The sequence below is a fragment of the Neofelis nebulosa genome, chromosome 6 (genome assembly GCF_028018385.1).
Source record: "Neofelis nebulosa isolate mNeoNeb1 chromosome 6, mNeoNeb1.pri, whole genome shotgun sequence".
NCBI classification, from domain to species: Eukaryota; Metazoa; Chordata; class Mammalia; order Carnivora; family Felidae; genus Neofelis; species Neofelis nebulosa.
Genome location: NC_080787.1, coordinates 29,280,429 through 29,298,612, shown reverse-complemented (window position 1 = coordinate 29,298,612; position 18,184 = coordinate 29,280,429). Strand labels below are relative to the sequence as shown.

At 43.8% G+C, this 18,184-nt stretch overlaps 1 protein-coding gene across 6 annotated transcripts in view; it reads right to left on the bottom strand.

Moving 5' to 3' along the window:
• SERPINB9 (serpin family B member 9) overlaps positions 1-18,184 on the bottom strand; it is a 60,594-nt gene that overhangs the window by 5,510 nt on the left and 36,900 nt on the right. Inside the window, exons 1-4 of one of the 6 annotated variants that reach the window (XM_058733183.1) lie at positions 7,807-8,627; positions 4,326-4,503; positions 1,662-1,799; positions 1,199-1,316 (exon numbers count right to left, since the gene is read on the bottom strand). In XM_058733183.1, coding sequence (XP_058589166.1) covers positions 1,199-1,316; positions 1,662-1,799; positions 4,326-4,503; positions 7,807-8,012 — 640 coding nt within the window. In that variant the 5' untranslated portion in view covers positions 8,013-8,627. The other 5 variants (XM_058733182.1, XM_058733186.1, XM_058733184.1 and 2 more) reach the window with 5 other exon arrangements.

Here is an 18,184-nt window from a genome sequence, read left to right as displayed (position 1 = left end):
TATCTCAAGAGGTGAAATGGGATTGTTTGGTTTAGTGCAGCAAAGTTGTAACCAGTGCTAACATTCCACAACTACATCCACATGTCAGAGGCAGCCAGAATGAACAGCTCAACGGGGAAAGAGCTGATAATGGGCAGTCTGGGTGCACTGAGGAGCTCCTGGAAGCAACTAGAAGAGATTTTACTATTTTGATCCTCTAAACAAAACAGCAGACATTCCTGGAAAAGGTAAGGTGGGCAAGTGAAAGATACTCCCTTCTTCCCCTGGATATCAAACTGCCTTTCTGATGAACTAAGAGCATCCCTGTTAATTCGCTGCCTCCAGATAGCATAAGTGGCAAATATTCCAAGAAATGGTGGCAATAACTGCTAACTCCTTAAAGAAAGACAATGTCTGTTCTCGATTGTCTGATTTATTGACAGAAATAGGACTGCTCCTAGTGGTACTAAGTAGAAATGGTACAGAGGGTCCTGAATGGTTCAAACATCATACATCATTGATCATGGCGGCCAAGATCAGAACGTGGCACTCGGTAAAACAAAAGAATAAGGCTCAATGCCAAACAAAGGATGATTTCGGTCTGCAGGATTGATCAGCCCTGAGAGACAGTCTGCAGTTGACCTATCAAATCTAAGCTTACCAAATCTAATTAAGGGAGTGGAAGTGGAAAAAGTGAAAGAAGCAGAATAAGTAAGCTTAATGTGTAGGATAAAGCTGGTGGTAGGTCCACATAGAATTTAGAAAGAGGAAGCCCAAGTGTATGACTCAGGGGAGATCTGACCAGTAGTCTCCTTCCTATGGAGATGATGAACCCACCCAACATGTGAACATCACAGGCCACATGAAAGTACGCTTCAGTGTAAGTTACTAAACTGGAAATCTGGTCTATGAATTTCTTTTGACATTTGTATCAGTCATTCTGGTCCCCGGAGAATGGAAAAAATTACGTCTCCGTTGTTGAAAACCTGAGCTTCTGATCAGAACCACTGTGAGTCCATTAAGGTCCAAATATGCCATGAGGCCCAGCCTGTCAGCATGACTCTGACCATCTGAAACACTAGTAAAATCAGAACAGCAGGAAAAGCAAGGGGAGGAAGAGGGAAGGGAGGAAAAGGAGGGGAAGTAGGGGAAGGTGGAGGGAGCAGGAAACGGAGACGGGAGAGAAGGCAAAAAAAAAACAGTAACATGTAATTCTGACCTTCAGTCTTTTTTGAGACCCAAGTGTTGATGTGTTTCCTGGACTGCTCTGCAGCTTTGGCAAAGGAAAGCTGCTCAAGTTCAGCATGGTAGAACTGAAGACAGGATTCCTTAAAGGACTTTGGAGAGAAAAGTGTTCAATGTGGCTATATTCCTAAATAAAGTTTAGTTTCCAAAAATTTGAATATTATATACTTTTTATTAAAAAAAGTATACATCTCTTAAAAGTGGTATCTTAGCCTAATAGGTACTAAAATATCAGAGTTTATAAATAAGTACTAAGCCATAACCAACCAGAAATGGAAAAATGAATTTTACAAGTAGTCAAATTTTAAATAATTCAAGGCACAGTCATAGAATTATGAGTTTTAAAAGTGTCCACCATTGATTTTGGTTCTCCAGGATCTTTCTTTCAGACTCTATATTTTAAATACAACTTTTATTGTTCTGCTGACTCAACTCACTGAGAGGAATTCACACGTCTTTTCTCCAAAGAGCCTGTTGGCTGTTCTGAGCAAGTACTGGGTGCCAGGTTTGTTCACTTCAGTAAGAAGTAACTGGAAACTCTGATGAATATCTTTCTCTGTGTTTAAAGAAAGCACCTGTTGAGAAAAATAATTTTAAAAATTATCAAAATGGGGTGCCTGGGTGGCTCAGTCGGTTAAATGTCTGACTTCGGTTCAGGTCATGACCCCACGGTTCATGAGTTCAAGCCCCACATTGGGTGCCACACTCACAGCATGGAGCTTTCTTGGGATTCTCTCTCTCTTTTCCCCTCTCCCTCTGCTCTCCCCAACTCACACTTTCTCTCTCTCTCAAAATAAATAAACTTTAAAACAAAAATCAAGATTATTCTTTGATCTCAAAAACTCTTTATAGAGTTTTATAGAGAAAATTCTTTCTCAAATACTCTACAAAATTTTCCTTTAAAAGAACACTGTTTTCATTTAAATTGCAGATTTTTTTTTTTTTCAACATTTTTTTAAATTTATTTTTGGGACAGAGAGAGACAGAGCATGAACGGGGGAGGGGCAGAGAGAGAGGGAGACACAGAATCGGAAACAGGCTCCAGGCTCCGAGCCATCAGCCCAGAGCCTGACGCGGGGCTCGAACTCACGGACCGCGAGATCGTGACCTGGCTGAAGTCGGACGCTTAACCGACTGCGCCACCCAGGCGCCCCTAAATTGCAGATTTAATACATACTAGAGCAATACTATGTGGAGGTGGGGAGAAGATACAGAGAGAAAAAGACAGAGAGAGAGAGAGAGAGGGAGGGAGGGAGGGAGGGAGAGAGAGAGAGGGAGGGAGGGAGGGAGGGAGAGAGGGAGAGGACAGAAAACAGAGGAGTAACAGTTGGCTTTTCTGCCTAAATAGATCTGTCTTGTTTAAAAATAAGTAGGGGCACCTGGGTGGCGCAGTCGGTTAAGCATCCGACTTCAGCCAGGTCACGATCTCACGGTCCGTGAGTTCGAGCCCCGCGTCAGGCTCTGGGCTGATGGCTCAGAGCCTGGAGCCTGTTTCCGATTCTGTGTCTCCCTCTCTCTCTGTCCCTCCCCCGTTCATGCTCTGTCTCTCTCTGTCCCAAAAATAAATAAACGTTGAAAAAAAAATAAAAATAAATAAAAATAAAAATAAGTAATAGGGAGGCACCTGGATGGCTCAGCCGGTTAAGCATCCAACTTCAGCTCAAGTCATGATCTCACAGTCCGTGAGTTCAAGCTCCCTGTCGGGCTCTGTGCTGACAGCTCAGAGCCTGGAGCCTGCTTTGGATTCTGTGCCTCCCTCTCTCTCCCTCTGCCCTTCCCCTGCTCATGCTCTGTCTCTCTCTGTCTCAAAAATAAATAAAAACATTAAAAAAATAAGTAATAGGAAGAATGACAAGGAGAAGAAGGATTCAGAAAAGGGGCTATTATAAAATCTTGCATCCCAAGAAAAACATAAGTATGAAATACGCCTAATAGAGGAAAATTTGCTTCTAAGATTTAAAAAAAACAACAACACAGTTAAAAGCATGATAAGTTCAAGAAGAAATGGGCATAAATACAATCAGTGGGCAAGGCAATCTTTGTCAGTTTATACAGAATCCAAACACTAGTTCTTTAAAAGAACTTCCCTTAATGCTGTAAGTAGCAATGCATATTCAGCATATTGAGTGCCATTACTGTCTAGTTGAGCACAGAAGGATAAGGAACTTTTGATGTCTCTGAATACAAGGTAACTGAACAATCTTGAGGCTCTCAAAAAAACCCAAAAGAACAAAAAAAAAAAACAAAAAAACAAAAAACCTCCCAGAAGGATTCATCAGCTAGCTTAAAACACAGAAAAGCTCAGTAAGCCCAAAGAAGCCCCTCTCTACACATAAACCTTCACTTCTCAGGTCACAAGCTGAAAAATGATTCAGATAAGCAATTACCCCAGAAAGGGTTGTCAAGAGAAAAGAAAGTGGTATTGAAACAAAGAGCCACACCAGCCCTCCTGTAGTGAAGGTGTGTGCAGGTAGCATGAGATAAGCTTGTAGGTTTTATCTTAGGCACATGTCCTCTGCCTGCTCTATAAAACCCCTTCAGGACAGGGATTGATTCTTAATCATTTTCAGATGTTTGCTGAATGTTTGTTGAACTAGTCCACACACAGTCTGTATATGTAATAAAGACATGCCTTTTCATCCACATTTGCCTATTTTTGTCCATCCCCTTACCAGGAAGGCATGTTGGTGTATTAATGACTTGAAAGAGATATTAACCTACCCTTTGTTACCAAAGAATAATTACAGTTATGAAGTCTTTACTTCAAAAATGAGAGATCTTAACTGCTTAGATTTCAAATAATTTCAGTATCATTTTCTAAACAAAGATAAGATGCTAGGACAAGATTTGGATAGTCTTAACCAAATTATTAGAGGACTTTTCCCAAAAAAAGTCTCAGCAAAAGAGACTCCCAGCCCTGCCCTTTGCGTCTTGTTCCCCAGGCAGCCCCACCTGCCTGATATAAGCATGTACGTGTGTATGCACGAGGACCCCTCCCCATCCTGATTCGTGGCAATTCTGGAGTATGAGGTATGAAGCTGGGTGATGGAACATAACAACTGAAAGGGCAGTCCCTTCTCCTGAGTGGCAGGTAGGTTTACCTGGGCCATCTGGGCAGCAGTGTTTCCTTTTGCCCCCAGGAAGACCATGGCCAGGGCAGAAGAGATGCTCACAGGAGAATAAAACACGTTGCGTGAAGGGCTGTCCTGACACAGCATCTTTAAAAGGTGAAAGGCAAAGGTGCCATTTGCTTCAGAAAGGGCATCCATGATACAGGCTCTGGAACCAGAGAATAAAGAGAAAGGCTGCCTTAATACACCTCTGAAGGCTATTGATCAAATATCTGGCAATCTTGGAATTGTACTTGTTTTAAAATAATAAAGCTCATAAACATTTTAAGTTGGAGGAAAACCCATTTATTGTTGCTCCCCATCTGAAAAGTGAGTCCCCATTTTAAGGTAAATAGAGAAGTATGGTACTGGCAGAGATCAAACCAGCTTGAGAGCCTCAGGAATTAACAGCACTAATTCACTGGCACAAACACACAGCACTCAGTCTCCCAGGAGCAGTGAAGTCCAATCCTTTCCCATAAGGACCAGCTTTTCCCACCTGATGAGAAGGACATCAGGGAGAAGGAGGATGGTGTCAGGGAAGCAGGGGAGGGGGAGGAGGGGGAAACTCCCACTGAAAAAAATTCTAGTTTCTCTAGCCTGTTCTCTAGCCTGGTCTCCATAATACTGTTTCTCCTTCTTCTGCTTGTTTTTTTTTTTTTTTTAATGTTTATTCATTTTTGAGAGAGAGAGAGAGAGAGAGAGCATGAGCAGGGGAGGGGCAGAGAGAGACAAAGACAGAGGACCTGAAGCAGGCTCCGTGTGCTGTCAGCAACCAGCTGGATGCAGGGGCTTGAACTTAAAAACCCTGAGATCATGACCTGAGCCAAAGCTGGAGGCTCACATGACTGAGTCACCCAGGTGCCCCAATACTGTTTCTTCTTTCATACATTTATGAAGAGCACTTTTGAGAGTTTCAGCTATGCAAAAGGCCACAGTCTCCCTATCTGTCAGCTGATACTTGAGAAATGTTTGAGATTCTGGTAAGAGATGACAGACAGGCTGCAGGTGGGTTTAAATTGACTGTGAGGAGAGGACCTTTCATCTACAGTGACTGGTCATCAACCAGCTAGGGAGAGCCAGTGTGCTTTCCAGCTGAGCAGCCCTACCCGCTAGATGGCCAATTAACTCCCAATAGCCCATAACCCAACTCAGAGTGCCCAATGATCCCTAGCCTCTAGAAGTCACGTGACCTTCAAACACTGGAAAAGAGGCTGAGAAAACTTTGCTTTTGTTTTGTTTTATAATATTTTGCTAACTTAGCAAGATTTGAGAGTTTTACTCCCAAGATTTGGGAGTTTTACTCTATAGAGCAAAAGCCACTAATGGAGACTGTGCACCAGAGGACGAAGACCAGCCCCTGCGGAACACCAGAATAGAGAGGCGAGGAGGAACGGAAAAGGGTACAAGAAAGAGCAAAACTACCAAGAACAGGGAGGCCAGGATCTATGAAGCCACGGAGGTCAGAAGTGTAAATGTTAGTGGGCAGGTTTGCTGACCACACAGCTGAACCTGAACACATGGCCACCACCATCCCCCAGCCCACCAGGCAATTAGGTAAGGGTGGAAATGAGACCCTCACTCACCCAACTGCCATCTCCCTGACTCCTTCCTGTGGCTCCTCATCCCCTCACACCCATCACCAAGTCCTGCCTTCTGCTGCCCAAATGGCTCTGGAACCCGTATACTTGTGAGCCTGCACCTAGTCTAGACCACCTGCTCCCTCTCCCTGCTGCCTCCTCGGAACAGAACGACCCCCCCCCCCACCCAGTTCACTCCATTTGGACAGCCCTCCTCTTAAATTTCCCATGGCTCAGGGTCCCTGGGTGGCTCAGTGGATTGGCTTCAGCTCAGGTCATGATCTCACGGTGAGATCCAGCTCCACTCCAGCTCTGCGCTGACAGCAGGAGCCTGCTTGGGATTCTCTGTCTCTCTATCTGCCTTCTTCCCCTGCTCGCTCTTTCTCTCTCTCAAAATAAAGAAATAAACTTAAAAAAAAAAAAATTCCCCTGGCCCTTAGGATAAGCTCAAAGCTCACTTCATTTAAAGGGCTTATCCTCCACCTCACCCCCTCGCCTTGCTCCAGCATCAGCTTCTAGCCATCCTGACCGCCTTTCACTCCCTTCAAGGCACCCCTGGGCCAAGGAAAACACCGTTTATCCACCACCCCGACCCCTGCACTGGCTAATGGCACTCAGCTTCCCTCTCCACCCAAAACACCCCGGTCTCAGAAGGCTTCCCTTCACGAGCTCCACCCACCCTGGCGGCTGCCTCACTCTTCTCTGCAATTCCGTCTCTCATTGCTTGTGGTCCCACTAGGCTGCAAGCTCCCGCGGCAGGGGCGGTGTGGCACCGCGGGTCCTGCGGGCCGGGAAGAGCGCTCAGGGAAAAGGAAGGGCTCCAGAAGTTTGTGTGGAGTGACTGCAAGAATTAGGATGGGTAAGTAGTGCTCGGATTTACAGCTGCAGAATGGTGATTTCAGCAGGAAAGAGGAGAGGTAGGGAGAGGTCAGTGCGCGGATCCCTAGGAGAGAGATGGGGTGAAGAAGTAGGGCGGCGGGGTGGGGGGGTGGGGGGAGGCGGCTGGAGAGGAAGAGACCTGGGAAGCGCAGAGACAAGACAGTGGAGGAGGGAATCAGGTGGCCTGGGCTCTGGGACCGGCCGCAGCTGCACCACTGTGCGGCTGCGATCCAAAGAGGCTCTGTTTCTGTGAACAGGGCGAGGCACCACCTGATCCGGTTCGCTTCTACAGAGATGGCCCTCGCGTCCAGTGTCTGAGCGCGAGCGCTGGGGGCTCACGTCCTCCGCCGTCCCCGCCCTGCCCCGGGACGCCCCCACTTGCCACCTTCGGCACCGCCGCGCTCCTCCCGTGGCTGTCGTCCGGGCCTACGCCGACCTCTCCGGGAAGAGCCGCCCCCTGGGTCCAGCTCGCGTCGGGAGGCAGCGGCCGCAGAATTTTATGCTCGCCCCGGCGACCTCCACGCTTCCTGCCCTCCGCTGGGGGCGGTGCGTGAGCTGCGCCCCCGCGTAACCGCCGGCTGGGCGCGGCCAGGGTCTAGTCCCAGGCCGGCTTTGCGGCCGCCCACCCCCCCCACACCCACCCCCACCCCCCCCACACCCACCCTCCGCAGCCCCGCCTCGCGTGTGAGGCCCTGCGGGGGTCACTGGAAGGGCTGACTGCCTCCCAAACCGATTGTGAAAGGAAAAGCACTTTCAAACGGATAGGTGAGTCGGGCTGGTACCGCCGCGCTGGCTCACAAGTGGAGAACACCCCGGGGACGCGAGCGAGAGGCGACAGAACTTAGCCTGGGCTTGTCTACTTCCAGAAGCAAAGGTGGAGTGACAGGCCTGTGGGTCTTATTCCACACCGCTCATCTTACACAGATGAAAGAGTCAGCTAGAATAAAATATCTGCTCAAGATCCCACACTAATTAGCTGTTCTGAACCCAGACACAGAAGCCAGGCGGCCTACCTTCTAGGACCTGAGCCCTTTTCCCCTGCTGGTGTTTGGGCTCTGGTGCTGCTGTGTATGCAGTCGCTACCATTTATCTCCAAAGTGATGGGAACAGACAGACTGAGCCGGACTGCCTCAGCACATGGGGGTGCTGACGCAGGGCGGGCTTGCGGATGGTTGATTCGGTTGTTCGAAAGGTTATCAGATACCCACATTCTTCCCATCCCTCGTGGCCAGTGACCAGAGACCCCAGCAACTAGAAGCCTTTCTTGTTGATGTGATGATGTCCAGAGGAAGAGAACAGATTAAATGACTTCCTGAAGCAGATTTCTCTTCCTATTTCAAATTCAAACCTGAATTAGTGCATTCTCCTGAGGGTCTGAATTAGGGAGAGAGGCAAGCCAGGTAACTAAATGTAAAGAGGCACACACTCTTAGGGGTTAACCCCTGTACTTAATGTGACCCTGACAGTGAGTGCCTCCTTAAATTTCACACCCTGGGTGCCTCCCTTTTCAAAAACTAACAGCGTTATTGAGACCTGTTAACAGACCATAATATTCACTCTTTAAAAGCATACAATTCAGTGGTTCTTAGTCTGTTCACAAAGTTGTACAACTATAACCACTATCTAACTCCAGAACATTGTGTCACCTCAAAAAGAAACACCATGCCCATTCACGATTTTCTCCATTCCCTCTTCCCACAGCCCCCGGCAACCACTAATCCATTTTGCCTAGATTTGTCTATTGTGGGATATTATAGATAGAATCATATATAATATAGTCTTTTGTGACTGCCTTCTTTCACTTAGCAGTGTTCTCAGGTTGATCTTTGCTGGTTCAAGGTAACAGTGGTCTATATTTCATTTCTTTTAGTGACTGATGACATAATATTGTGTGTGTCCATTTTATTTATTCATTCATCAATTGGTAGACATTTGGGTTTTTTTCTCTCTTTTGTTTGTTATGAATAATGCTACTATGAACATTCACATATAAGATTTTGTTTAGATGTATGTTTTCATTTCTGTTGGGTCTATACCTGGAGTGGAATTGTTAGGTCATATAGTAACTCTGTATTTAACTTTATGAAAAACTGCCAAACTATTTTTCAAAGCAGCTACAAAATTTTATTACCATCTGTGTACATGGGTTTCAATTTCTCGAAATCTATGGTCTCTTTTTTTTTTAACTTTAGAGGGTGTGAAAATGGCATTGCATGATGTTTTAGAGTTGTATTTCTTTGATGACTAATGATGTTGAGCATCTTTTACCTCCCCATGTGGTTACTGGCTCTTTGTAAATCTCCTTCAGGGGAAAATCCATTCAAATCTTTGCTCATTTTCAAATTAGATTATTTGTCTTTTTATTGTTGAGTTTTAACACTGTAGGTTTTTATTCACTTCATCATCATACTGCATGATCAAACTGCTTAAAAGACAAAAAGAAAATCTTAAAAGCGATCCAAGAAAAAAGATACAGAAAAACAGAGATGAAAATGATATCCGAGTTTTCTTGGGGAAAAAATGCAAGCAAGAATACAGTGCAGAAACATTTTTAAAATACTGGGAGAAAAAAGAGAAACCATCAATCTAGAACTCTGTATGTTTCAAAAATACCTTTCGAAAATGAAGGTAACATAAAGACTTTTTCAGACATATGAAACCTGAAAGTTCTCACCACCAGCCAACCTTGCCTGTCAAGACGTGTGAAAGTAATTCCTTCAGGCAGGCAGAATAAAAATAATAAAGGAACAAGGATGTACCCAAAGGAAGAAGAGCACTGTTAATAAGTATCAGATAAATACATAAGGCTTTCTTTCTTATTTCTTAAATGTCTTTAAAAGATAATATTTTAAATACTATTTTTTTTACATTTATTTATTTATTGAGAGACAGAGACAGAGCATGAGCAGGGGAGGGGCAGAGAGAGAGGGAGACACAGAATCAGAAGCAGACTCCAGGCTCCAGCCTGTCAGCACACAGCCCGACATGGGGCTCAAACCCATGAACCGTGAGATCATGACATGAGCCGAAGTCAGACGCTTAACTGACTGAGCCACCCAGGCTCCCCTAAATAGTATTTTAAGTGTCTTTAAAATAATAACAATGTATTGTGGGGTTCATAACACATATGAAAACAACAGCCCAAAGGTCAACAGAGTCTAATTCTCAAATTTATAGGAAAAAGCAAAGTACCCAACATAGCCAAAACAATTTTGAAAAATGGGAATAAAATTGGAGGGGTGCCTGGGTGGCTCAGTCTGTTAAGCAACTGACTTCGGCTCAGGTCAGGTCATGATCTCACGGTTTCTGAGTTCAAGACCCATATTAGGCTCTCTGGTGTCAGCACAGAGCCCACTTTGGATCCTCTATCTCCCTCTCTCTCTGCCCCTCCCCTGCTCATGCACACACGCGCTCTCTCTCTCTCTCAAAAATAAATAAACATTAAAAAATGTTTTAAAAAGAATAAAATTGGAGGACTTGCATTACCTCAAAACTTACTATTAAGCTACAATAATCAAGTATTGTGGTATTGGCACCAAGATACACATTAGATCAACAAAATCAAATATAGTCCAGAAATAGAGCCATGTATATATGATCAGTTGATTTTTGAAAAAGGTGCAAATGCAGTTCAGTGGAGGAAGAATGCTCTTTTCAACATATGCAAAATGAGCTCAAAATGGATCATAGGCCAAAACATAAAATGTTATAGTATAAACTTAAGAGACATTCTCTCTGACTTTGACTTAGGCAAAGAGTTCTTAGATAAAGCACAATACATAAACAAAAAAGTTTAATAAATTGGACTTCGTTAAATTTAAGAACTCCTCTTTGAAAGATGCTGTTATCAAAATGAAAACTCAAGTCACAAGATTTGTGAAAGTATTTGCAAGTCGTGTGTCTGATAGAGAACTTGGTATTTGTAATAATGCTCAAAATTCAATAAACAAACAACCTCTCCCCAACAAAATAATAAAATATGTGTGAGAGATTTAAAAAGGTATCTCACCAGAGAACATATATGGATTGCAAATAGACACATGAAAAAATGCTGAACATTAGAGAATTAGAGAATGCAAACTAAAACCTCAATGAGATAACATTATACACCGATTAGAATGGTTAAAATTACCAACACTGATCATACCAAGTGTGGGTGAGGATACAGAGCATCTGGAACTCTCATTTGATCTACTGGGTAAAACTATCTTGGAAAAAAATTTTGCATTTTCTTAAAAATTTAAACCTGCCATATGACTCAGCTATTCACACTCCTATGTATTCACACAGGGAAATGAACACATACGTTCATACAAAGACTTTGCAAATGAACGATCATTGCAGTTTTATTTGTAATAGTTAAAATCTTTGCAACAGCCCAAATATCCAGCAGCAGATGAATGGAAGCAAATTGTAATGTATCCATACAATGGGATATAACTTTGTAATTAAAAAATGAACTATTGATGCACACTGTATGGATGAATCTCAAAATAATTGTACTGAGTGAAAGGAGCCATACCCAGAAAGTACATGCTGTATGATTCCATTTACATAATACTCTATAAAATGCAAATTAACCTATAGTGGCAGAAAACAGAGTAGTGGGTGCCTGAGACTGAGGGTATGTGGGTAAGACGGGGCAAGGAGGGATGGGAGAGAAGGACTGAAAGGTATAAGAAGAGCCTTTAGGGTGTGATGGATATGCTAATTATCTTGATCATGGTGATGGTTTGACCAGTGCCTACAATATCACAACTTATCCAATTGTACATGTCAACTATGTGAAGTCCATTATATTCATTATACCTTAATAAAATTTTAAAGTAATTTTTTAGAGGACAAAAAAAAATTAAAATTTGTAGATGCCTGTTTCCCAGTCCTATGGATTAATTTTTTCCCCAAATCCAGTTTAGAAAGCACGGTCCCTGAAATGGATGTGGTCTAACCAGGAACATAGTCTAGCTTGGTAGATTTTAATAAGAGCTGTAATGTAAATGGCTCAGGTAACAGACCAATGAGCCGTGAATCCAAAGTAGAAGCAGGAGCAACCATGATTCAGTCCAAGTCTTAAAAAATAAGCCAGGCAGCAGTCAGTGATGGTGCAAGTGGGAGTGTAAATCAGTTATTTTTTGGAGACCAATTTGGAAGAAGCCTTAAAATATGCCCAACTTTTATCTCAACAGTATTATGTTTAGGAAGGCTTCCTTTAAAACATTAAGGAATGAGCAACAGTACGGTACATAATATAACAGTGCAGCATGTAATATAAATAATTTAAATTACCCAAATTGTCTACAAGTAAATAGATCACAAGAAATATGGAAAATCATACAAGTCAATTAAGGTTCATAGTAAGTAGGTGCTATAGAAGTCTATGATTAACTTGTGTGAAAGTTTAACTTGTGTTTATAAGTTTTTATTTCCATACATATTGTTGGTTGGAAACCCTCCTAGGAACTTCCTTGGAAGAATATGAAACCAGCTCCATGCTCGGAGGGCAGGGAGAGACTGAAGAAAGAGGCAGGCCACTCCAGGTTGGTAGACAGGTGACAGTTTTATTAAGCTTGGCTTGTATTGGGTGGCAGCAAGATGAATGGATCCCAGCACCCACCCACCAAATCTTAAAAAGTTTCTAAAGAGACCTTAACTGAGTTCAGTCACATACACCATGCAGATATTTTCCACGCCACATCAGTCTCAAAACCGTGTCCTTGGAGCAGTCACTGCAAGTTTCACTCTGCAAGTGAAACCCACATACCCAGGACAGGGGAAAGAGTGTGTGGAGCCTCTGAGGGCCTGGATCCAGCTCACAGGTCAACTGGCAGTCATGCCTTTTCAATGACCTTCCCCAAGGAAGGGGATATATAAAAATATACACATCTCACCATCAACAGTAGTGATTGCTGGGTGTGGATTTGTGTGGAGTTATTTCTAGAGAATGTATTATATGTCCTGGAGGGTGAATGGGGATAGCTGAACTGTCACCAAGGTTCTGGTCTAAAGGCTGTTGAAGGCAATAGCATTATGAGATACAGAGCCTCATGATCCCCCAGGGGACAGTTAAGATACAAAACCTGCTATAACTCCCTGACACTCCTTGAAACTAGATGTGCTCCCTGCCTGCCTTCACATAGCCACCAGGTGCATGTCTGGTTAATGTCTAAAGATCCTCTGTGCCCTCTTTCCATGCTGTGATCTTCTTTGATACTTCTATCTAATGAGATAGGAAATAAAGGCTGTGTGCAGGCTGCTGTGGCTGCTGCTGTCTCCCAGGGCAGCCCTGCATGTCCACTCACGTCTGTCTGAGAACTTCTTCAGTGCGTGGCCACAGATCTGTGGACAACTTAAATTTTATTCATATTTTCTATAGTCCAAATTTCTGCCACGACACATATTCTTTTGTAATCAAAATATACATTAATGTAGGGAGATCTTTTCTTTAGCAAGAGATACGCCTGAGCCACATCGGAGCATGTGTGATAAACACGGGCCATTGTTCCCAGGAGCTGGTGAGTATGTGAGGGTTTCCTTGGGGGCTTCAGGAGAACTAGGCAGAGTTTGGTGTGTGCTTCCAGGGACAGAGATGGAGAGGGCTGCAGGCTTCTGCTTCAGAGTACCACCTCCTAGCCCAGTCCTGAAGCTCATTGCTAAGGCCTGGACGTGTACCTCAGTTATTTCTACAAGGGACTCTCTGAGATATGGAACATGCAGGGCTGTGTGTGGCACTGAAGAAGACACTGAGGGATACTGCCTCAATTGTTGAAGAGACAGACCCTGGGTGGCTGCAGGGTTAACATGTCAAGATCTCTGGCTTTGTGAGTCACAGGGCCTGGGCACTGGCATTTCCTGAGGAGGTTGGCAGGAGTGGGCAGCAGAGCTCTGATGTGATCCCAGGACAGAAGGGCAGAGGACTGGTCCATGGATCCCTGAGATGCTCCAAAAACACCCACAAATAGTAAGCACAGTCTGAGAGGGGAGCCATCCCAGATTATAGAGGGAGGGCAGAACCACTCAAGGACACCACAAATATTGCAAAACAAGCATCAGCCCCAAACATCACACATCCAAAGCCTCAGTTATTCAAGCAGCTGTGGAATGCTCCCAACAAACATTCACAAACCACCCAAGTGCACACATTTTATTTTGCCATGCAAATTGCTACACTGATTTGGTCACTCAAGATTTAAATCAAGGCAAGGTAGGCAGAAGGGGAAGGGAAGACATGGCCAGCAACCGTGCCTTTTTATGGAGAAGAGAACCCACTACAGAACAAAATGCTGCCAGTTTTGTGGTGCCAGAGGAAGAGAAGAAAAGGACCGTCCGTGAAGTCTGGGTTCTGTTCTGTGGCCCAGGCAGTCCTGAGCACAGACACTGCCTCTGTGCCTTCTTCACTAGTCCCTTTGCAAGGTTTCTGTGCATGACCTTGGACACACACTTCTTATTAACATTCCAGGAAAGTTGGCCTTGGCTTCCTTAAACACACCAGTCCTAAACTTCAAAAAAAAAGACTCCAAGCTGTAAGTCTCCTCCAGCTTTAATCTGTGGAGGAGAAATTGAACTTTCTTTAGTCAGCTTTTTTGGATTTGTCCAGGATCTGAACTTCTCAGATGTTAGTGTTTTTTCCACCTGGAAAAACAAAGTTAAATCCTAGAATCCAGACAACATAATGTGCCCATGCACACATGTATTATCCCCCACCTGTCTCCCAGCACCCACACCACCGGTGCAACTACGTGGGAAGTTCTGGTCCAAGACAATGCACAGATTTTTTCTTCTTATAAACACACCAAAACTCTTCCCAAATTCTCATGTTTTCCCTGTCCTAGGGACACAAGAGTAAAACAGCTACAAAACAACTAAGGCCAGCAGAGTTTTTCAAAAAGAACTATTTTTCCCTAAACTCATTTAAAATATTTAATCTGAAATACCTAATTTCAAAATTCTTATAATCGATTGTTACATTTACTGACATTACTGTGAGTCAGAGGGCAGTCTGACAAAGGAGAGACAAAGATCGTAGCTCTCTCTAGGGAAGAGGAGAAAATCAAAGATTATCTGTGCAGGAAGGGTGGGCTCTTCCTGAGAGCTGAGAGTGGAAATGGGAATTACAAAAGCATAACTTCCGGCATCTCCCATTTGCCCTCACTTGCAAGCTAGCTGCCTGCCCTGGAGTCAGCCTGGCCCCTAGGAGCTGTCACTCATTCTGAGTTGTCCACAGGGAAGGAGGAAAGGAGATACAGGGGCTTCCACTTGTATCTGCTCCTCCCCTTACCCAGAGCTCCAGTGAGCGCTCCTCTTCAACGACAACTCATGGGACATCAGCTCTAGTTCGTCTCTACTAATTTTCTTCAAGTAGCCATGAAAGATCTCACCTGTGTCCCCACAAGAGAAGCACATTCTGGTCCCATGAGAGAAGGCAGGGAAATCAGGCAGGCCCCTCGCAGCACCCAGGACAGCCGTGAGCTGGAGCTGGCCCTACCTGTGGCAAGAGGCCATTGTCAAACTTCCAGGAACTTTGCAAGCCAGTTGTTAAAATCTTGGTAATTAAAGTCAGCCACGGAGAGAGCATTTATACCACAGGAACCAGCAAACATCATTATTCAGGGCCTCTCCCTCCCCCACCCAACACATACACATCCCTTTTGGATCCGCTGAGCCAGTTTGCCACTGATCCTCTACCTCCCACATACAAGTTTACTTTTCCGTCCTGAACTCTCTTCCTTTCCTGTTAGAGAGAGAGGTCTCTCCTCCTAAGAGAAGTTCCTCACTTGTGGTTTAGATCCTTGCTACTCACAGTGTGGTCCATGGGCCAGCAGCATCTGTATTATGTGCAATCTTGTTAGAAATAAAAACCTTGAGTCCACACCCACACCTACTGAACAGAGTCTGCATTTAAATAAGATTGCAAGGATAGCCATAACAAGGTAGCACAGATTGAGTGGCTTGAACAACAGAAATTGTATTTTCTTGCAATCTGGAGGTTAGAAATCTAAGATCAAGGTGTCAACAAAGTTGGTTTCTTCTGAGGCCTCTCTCCTTGGCCTGTAGATGGCCATCTTCTCTCTGGGTCTTCACATGGTTCTTCCTCTGTGTCTATGTCCAAATCTCCTCTTCTTATAAGGACATCAACCGTGTGGGGTTAAGGCCCACCTTAACGACCTCCTTTTCACTTAACCACTTCTTTAAAGACCCCATCTCCAAATATGGTCACATTCTGAGTACAGGAGGGTAAGGACTTCAACATATGAACTTCGGAGAACACAACTCAACCTATAACAATTTTTAGACACATTAATATTTGAGAAACACTGACTAGATCAATCCCTACCCTCTTTTCTAATACTCTTGTTCAATGATTACTGAGTCTTCAACAAGCCCCTCCCTTCAGAATAAAGAATAATGTCCTTATATTTTTGGCACACTCTCTTCTTAGCTTCATCAAAACATGTCCTTACCAGCAATTCAATACCCAGTAGAAATGCATATACATGTTCACAAAAAGACATGCAGTGGTGTTCATCGAGCACTATTTGTAATAACCCAAAGTTGGAAAGTCCCCGAATGCTGGCTTGTGGATGGAATTAAAGAAACGAGCTCAGGCTGGAATCCACAGATACTCAGACTCACTGCTTAGGGCTTACCATGACCAGATGGGTATTGCTGTCAGGAGGCAGAATGATATTGTGTCTTCCTATGCATAGGGCAGCCCCAGGTCTGGTGTTTGGATCTGTCTATAAACCCTGTTTTAAAGTTTTTTTTTTTAATGTTGATTTCTGAGAGGCAGGGGAGGGAGACGAAGTGCAAGCAGGGGAGGGGAAGAGACACAGGAAGACACAGAATCTTAAGCAGACTCCAGCCTCTGAGCTGTCAAAACAGAGCCCAACGCAGGGCTCAAACCCACAAATTGTGAGATCATGACCTGAGCTAAAGTTGGATGCTTAACCAACTGAGCCACCCAGAAGCCCCTATATACCCTGTTTTTAATTTACCTGGCTTAAATATCATATATACTGTTTCTTTTTCCTAACAAAAACAGGAAATCAAAATTAGATTACTGAAAAATGAGCATAGTTTACCCCCCAAAATGACACATCTAACTGGAAGAACCCCTCAGGGATAGATAAGAGAGTTTTTACCTCTGTGTTTTTATGTTGATAAATGTAAAATATTCATCAGTACATCTTAGTGTTGAGTACAAAGTGCTATTGTTCCCACATATCAAATAGAGAGAATAGAGTGGTAAATATAGAGAGACATAAACTTTCTATATTAGTTTTGGAAGGAATTGTGTTTTTTTCTCTTTTGAAAACCTGCATAAAGAAATACCCCCATGGATCTTCCAATTTAAAAGTATTTCTCAGGGTACCTGGCTGGCTCAGTTGTATAAGCGTCCAGCTTCAGCTCAGGTCATGATCTCATGGCTCGTGAGTTCAAGGCCTGTATCATGTTCCTTGCTGACAATGCATCTGCTTGAGATTCTCTCTCTCTCTCTCTCTCTCTCTCTCTCTCTCTCTGTCAAGGTGCATAAATAAACTTAAATTTTTTTTTCTCCAAGGGGCACCTGGGTGGCTCAGTTGGTTAAACATGGGACCCTTGATTTCAGCTCAGGTCATGATCTCATGACTCTTGAAATCCAGCCCCCCCATGGGGTTCCGTGCTGACAGTGCATGGAGCTTGCTTGGGATTCTCTCTCTCCCTGTCTCTCTGCCCCTTCCCTGCTCATGAACTCGCTTGCTCTCTCTCAAAACAAATAAAATAAACTTAAAAAAAAGTATTTCTCCAAGTTAAGAGGATCATCAACTAATATTCCAGCCTTTGGGGAAAAGGTTCTGGTGAGAAAAGGTATTGTTGGCCAAAGGGAGTTATCCTTCCATCCTGAAGTTATATCATATAAATATAACTATATAACTATAAAGCTTAAAAATGTATTCAAATATATTTTATACTTTATATATTTGAGTAATATGTATATTAAGTTTATGGAGGCCAAATCCAAGCTATTGATCCCATCCATCATCACATTCAAAAGGGAGTGTAGGAAAGGGTTTAATGTTAGCCTTAACAGTCTTAAAAATGGTAACACTTTTTTCCTGAGCTCAGAATTGTAGAGTCCTCAATCTTAAGACAACAAATATGCATCACTGGGACTCAGGGCCAAGATGGCGGAGCAGCATGGAAGGTTTTTTTGCCTCTCTCATCCCTGAAATGCAGCTAGATCAACACCAAACCATCTTGCACACCTAAAAAACTGATCTGAGGATTAACACAACAATCTGGACAACTGGAACCACAGAACTCAGCAGGTATAGGGTGTGGAGAGGAGAACTGGGAGAGAGAAGCTGCGAGGGTAGTTGCTTGCAGAGAGAGGATGAAGACAGGTGGAGAGTA